This window comes from Egretta garzetta, unplaced genomic scaffold (genome assembly GCF_000687185.1).
Source record: "Egretta garzetta isolate BGI_Z169 unplaced genomic scaffold, ASM68718v1 scaffold159, whole genome shotgun sequence".
In the NCBI taxonomy this organism is placed as follows: Eukaryota; Metazoa; Chordata; class Aves; order Pelecaniformes; family Ardeidae; genus Egretta; species Egretta garzetta.
This window is the reverse complement of record NW_009260762.1, coordinates 612,148-617,744: the sequence shown is the minus strand read 5'-3', so window position 1 is coordinate 617,744 and position 5,597 is coordinate 612,148. Positions and strand designations below refer to the sequence as shown.

Genomic DNA, 5,597 nt, shown 5'->3' with positions numbered 1-5,597 from the left:
GGAGGGGGAAAGGCAGCAAGGCGCCCCAGCCACTGGGCAAAGGTTCTAAATACTTCTTTTAAAGACAAAAGCACAGGCATGGCACATGGCATTACTGGCATGATGGTGTTCAGTGGAGCCAAAGGGCTCGCAGCACACAACAGCCCTGGTCACCACATGGACCCTCTCCCACCGCGGGGGGGCGTGTGTGTGTGTTAAACAGACCCACAGCCACCTTTGCCCTCCCCACTCAGCTCCCTGTTCTACCATATGTCAAATTATGCAGCCAAAGTTTGACCCAAGTATGACTTTTCAAGACCAAAGTTGGGCTGTCAGCCTGGTTTTCAGTGGGCGGACCTGGGTGATGACATGCTTCTGAGAAACCAGTCATGTAGCTCACCTTGGGCAGCTCAATTCAGGCATCTGGTTTTTAAAGGTAGGGTGTTTGCAGGCTGGTGACCAGGTAGCCCACAAGCCACTGCATCCCAGTTATAGTAGACATTCACTCCATAGGGTCAATGTCATTTCAGATGGAGCACTAATCCTCGACCCCAATTTTTGGTATGTTGCAGAAAAATAACCTGCTTGGGCTGATCAACGATCCTATTCACAAACCCGTCACGCTCTTCTGGCCCACAGACGCAGCTATCCGTGGGCTGCCACAGGAGCAGCGGGACTTCCTCTTCAAGAAGTCCAACACTGACAAACTGGTGCAGTACCTCAAATTCCACATCGTCCGTGACGCTGCGGTAAGCCCTTGCTTTTTAGGAGCATTGCCGGAGCAGAGACATGCAAGCCCAGACATGTGCATTTCCCCTGTTTCCTTCCCAGGTGTTGGCCTACCAGCTCCCTGACTCCACCTCACTGAAGACCCTGCAGGGCTCCAACCTCAGCGTCAGCTGCGGGGGTAACAGGGAGATTGTAAGTGTTTGCTCTGCCAGCACACTTACCCCTCACCCCTGCTGCAGGATCCACTCGGACAGATCCCACTGCACCTGTGCATAGCCCCCAGAAAAGGCCAGTGGCACCAAAACTCAGTTGAACCTCGCCAGTCCATGCAAACAGCCACAAAACCGAGGCAGCCACCCCAACAGATTCAGCAAACTCAATGGTTTGCAAGACTCTTTGGATCTGTTGTTTTCTCAGCTACCTCAAAAACTGAAATACCAGCACATTTTAATTTCTCCTACAATGAAATACGCAATGAAAAACTATTTAGGTGAACCTGGCTTTGGCAGAAACCTCATGAATGCAGCATCTGCACGCAAACTCTGGTTTGTAAGCACTTACAAGCTAAGATTGCAGGCACGCATACAGCCTGTTAGGCCAGAACAGCAGCACGTTTTTCTTCGCAGATGTATCAGATCATCCCTGGCAAGCATCTGCCTCCAAAAACGTGACTAAGCCTAAATATGCATAAGGTAAACCTGTGGACCTAGGGCTGTCCCCTTCAGGAAAGGCAAAAGATCTGCTCATCTGTGATGTTATAGCATTCAGCTCTAGGTCCCCAGATAAGTTTAGAGCAGAGGGAGGATTATCCCTAACACCCATGCAGGACCTGGATTCAGCCTGGCCCCAAGGAAGACCAGCTCACGACTTGTCACGCCCCCATATCCCCATCCTGTTTCTCAGGGCGCCCTTTTCCTGAACGACAGACAGTGCAAGATAGTGCAGCGGCAGCTGGAGTTTGACGGGGGCATCGCCTACGGCATCGACTGCCTGCTGACAGACCCCAGCCTGGGGGGACGCTGCGACAGCTTCTTCACTGTGGATTTCATGGTCAGTCCCCTTTTTTGGTCCCCCACCCTGGCAAAGATGCAGCCCAAGGGCCAAACCCCATCCCCTCACAGAGACTGGGGCAACACTCGCAGCAGCTTTGGCACTGCTGAGATTAAGTCCCACCACTTCAGGCTGGCTTCATCAGCCACACAGGTTAGAGCTGAGGTTAAGCAGCACAGCACAACACCCAAAAGATACACAACAGAAATCCTGCATCCGCACTAAACACCGCACAGGACAAGTGGCTTCAGTTAAGACCAGCTTAGTGAGCCCCGTCCTGTTTTCTAGAATGGTACCTGACAAATGCAAGCATAAATTTGAGCAAGGACAGACCTTTCTATCGAGCTTTTAAATTGATACAAATTCGGACTATGAATTTGGTCATACAGACTGCATTTACAAAGTTCCAGATTACAAAGGCAGAGAGATGCTGTCCCAGCTGCACGGGACACTAAGGACACAAGACGGAGCTGCCTGCTCTGTTAGCCAGGCTTTCAGTTGCTTCCACAGAAATACCCTCTAACGCACCTGAACAGGCTCTGTTAGCATGGAAGAAGCTTCCTCCATGGACTTTAAAAATGAGTCCCACAAACAGGCAGGTTTGAAACCCATTTTGAAAGGGTTTCAGGACCAAATTTACTTCAGTTTAATTTGAATGTACAAAAAAATTACCTAAAAGTAAAAAAAAAAAAAAAACCCACATGTAGTCAGTCTTTAAAAAAGCTTATTGGAATTTATATTTCAGTTCTAAAACCAGCACTTGTGTATATGCCAGCTGCTCAAGTTAGCTTTTGTTTCAGGATTCTTTTAAATGAAATAGATATAATTTCCTCAGCTCTGGTCAATGCTTCCCAAGAATTAACTCTTTATCTCTACTCCACGTTAGACATCCAGATCTGATGCAGCCCATGACAATATTTGAAGAATATCTACCACCTTTTCCCTGCTTGTTCAAATCTTCCAGAACTTATATTCTGGTATCAAAACTAATTTCTCACATTCCATGGCACCAAACTAATGCAGCTATTTTGCTGTCACTCTCCTCTCTTCTTTCTCCAGAGTTCTTATAATCTGTTTCAAGCACAATAAGCCTACACTCTTCTCTGCTCATATTTGCTGCTCTCATAAACCAGACTTTTTGTCCAGTTCAAATAGCCTTTTGTTGCCATTATTTTAATATACTTTTTTAATTTTTCTTTTCCATTTTGTACAACAGGGGCATTGTGTTAGCTGTTTCAGTAATTCCAAATGCCCTCCAGGGACAAAAGCAAAGGTAATACATGAAAATCTCACATTTCAGCAGTCTAACCGGCTCTTCTCTGTACTTCACACAAGCAAACTAGGATAAGTTGCTTTGAAAAAGTAAAGAGAACCCTCAACAGTGAAACCACACTGTTAAGAGCTGCCATAAAGACTCTGGGGCAAAGTTGTCCATCAAACACCCAGACACTTGGGGGGACACTTGTTGGTCTCAGATAGCGTCCACTGTAGCGAGTGCTATGGTTGACTTCAGAGCAGCCCCTCCATCCTCATTGATGGTGCTTATAGCAAGTTGGGAATCCAAGAGAAGGTGGGGGTCTCATGCCTGCACTCTTCACATGTCACATTTTGATTCCATGTACATCAGAAACTGTGATTTAAAGAGGGAAAAATCCCCAAACCTCCACATAGCACTCATCTTCTTGTGTTTTTCCCCCACCCCGTCTCTGCGCTGGCACGTGTGATGCCCAGGAAGGGGTCCACCGGTGCACGTACGAGTCCTATGGGCTGCGGAGGGACGGCTGCCGTAGCAACTGCTCCATGGTCATCCACACGGCCAAGTGCTGCAAGGGCTACTTTGGGCCAGACTGCCAAGGTAGGACCCCCCTCACCACCCACCCGTGGTCCCCCCCAGGCACAGCTGTGTAGCACCCAGGGGGCTGAACAGTGAGAGCTGGGGTAGATCAGCTGCCAGATGGGGGAACTGTCGCAAGAGCTGAAGCAAACAGAAAGTATTATTGTTCTTCCACTCCAGACGATCTCTTTTCACATTTACATCGAGTTTCAAACTCCGTGCTAGTAGTAAACTAAGGGAATGCTATAGAGAGTAAAGACTGCTCTGCTGTAACCAAACCTGGCAAGTCTTAGTCAGTCACCAGCTGAAGGTCCTTTCAGCACAAAAATGGTTGGTGGCAGTGATACTAGGACATGCCAGGGCCAAGGTGTACAACTCCTCAGCCACCTGCAAGCACAGACACCACCAGTGTAAGCTCAGAAATTGTAGCTTTAACCAGGTGTGAGCCAGTTTGGGAAGCTTTATCTCCAGCTATTTACTAGCAGACACTAACGAACTGCATGCTCCTTCACCTGCCAGCCCCATGGGGAACCCTACCGAGGCACTCAGCAGAGCACAAGGGGTCAGGATCTCCGCAGGCAGACAGGTCCAGGGACACACAGCCCTGCCAGCTCACTCTGACCAGATTTCACATGGACATGGGGGTCCCCAGCCCAGCCTGAGCTGCCCTTTGGGCTCACCAGCACATGGAGGTGCACAAGCAAGGCTGGATTTGGGCAGTGGCTGGGCAGCGCCATTCACTGGTAGGTCTGAATGAGCAAGCACCCAGGTAACAGCACCCAGACACAGGGCTGGAAGAGTTCATGCCTTTCCAAAAAGAGTTGTAAAAGCATGTCAAGGAATTGGAAGCAGGAGGCTTGCAGTCGCAAGTGTCACAGGTGCTTTTACACACCCCAACAGAGATGCATTTACAGGCCTTCCCCTGTTCAAGGACTTTTACAGAACAATAAATAACAGTGACAATGAATAAACATGCACTTGAGCTCAACAGCCCCCTTTTTTTAACCTTTCAGCTTGCCCAGGGGGCCCAGAGACCCCATGCAATAACCACGGCTCCTGCGACGACGGGTACACGGGGACAGGAGAGTGCCGCTGCGACAGAGGCTTCAACGGGACCTCATGCGAGCTCTGTTTGCCAGACAGATACGGCTCCAGCTGCAGGCGTACGTTTAAGTTACCTTTCCATATCATTGCTCATGTCAAGCCTAAACTGTTTCATCAGCAATGAGTTTTTAAGTAAACCAAGAAACGCTCCCCACTTTCAACACCAACATTTCCCCACTCCGAGCACCTCCTCAAGAGGAGGGATGGCACGAGGCCTCGGAAGGAAGGAAGGAGGAGGCGGCGGCAAGGCAGGGAGAGGCTTACGTAGCTTTCTCTGCAGGGCTCCTCCCATTCTTGCAGGGTACATAAATAACAGGTAATAGAAACAGAACCTCCCTCGACAAGTGTTTTCAACTACAGCACAGCCTTCTCCCCCAACTCCATAAAAGCCAAGACTGCATTTTAGCAACGTGGTTCCCTGAGGACTGCAGGAGGCCAAGGCCATGCATTGCTTTTACAGAAGAGAAGGGCAGAGACAAGGGCAGCTTGCGGAGAGGGACAACAGCCAAGAAACTGCTCATATAATCCACTTCACTGTGGTTTTAAGCATAAACTAGGCAAAACCAGGATTGATATCACCTTTTAAATGTTTCCCCAACATAAAGCCTTCAGATGGGAAGCTACAATATTAATGCTTCCATCCTAACCGTGTGCACCTGTAGTGCTCATGTGGCACATACGATGGAGGGTTATAGGCTGGATACCCTTGAGGTGTAGGCAAGTCACCGGGCTTGGACACCAATGCTCAGGATTGTGCTTACCTACAGTTTATCCATTTTACAGCACACCACAGCATAAGCCACATGAGCTGTTAGTCTGAGACCCAGACTGCAGTATCTAAAGAAAAGTTTTATCACCCCTGCTTTCTAATGCTTATTTATATCAGCCAAAAATTAAGTAA

At 48.8% G+C, this 5,597-nt stretch overlaps 1 protein-coding gene across 1 annotated transcript in view; it reads left to right on the top strand.

The window, feature by feature from the left end:
- Positions 1-5,597, top strand: part of STAB2 (stabilin 2) — an 89,815-nt gene that overhangs the window by 67,759 nt on the left and 16,459 nt on the right. Inside the window, exons 51-56 of the mRNA XM_035901474.1 lie at positions 552-728; positions 811-900; positions 1,612-1,758; positions 2,975-3,031; positions 3,490-3,613; positions 4,606-4,755. Coding sequence (XP_035757367.1) covers positions 552-728; positions 811-900; positions 1,612-1,758; positions 2,975-3,031; positions 3,490-3,613; positions 4,606-4,755 — 745 coding nt within the window. The remainder of the gene's footprint in view (positions 1-551; positions 729-810; positions 901-1,611; positions 1,759-2,974; positions 3,032-3,489; positions 3,614-4,605; positions 4,756-5,597) is intronic.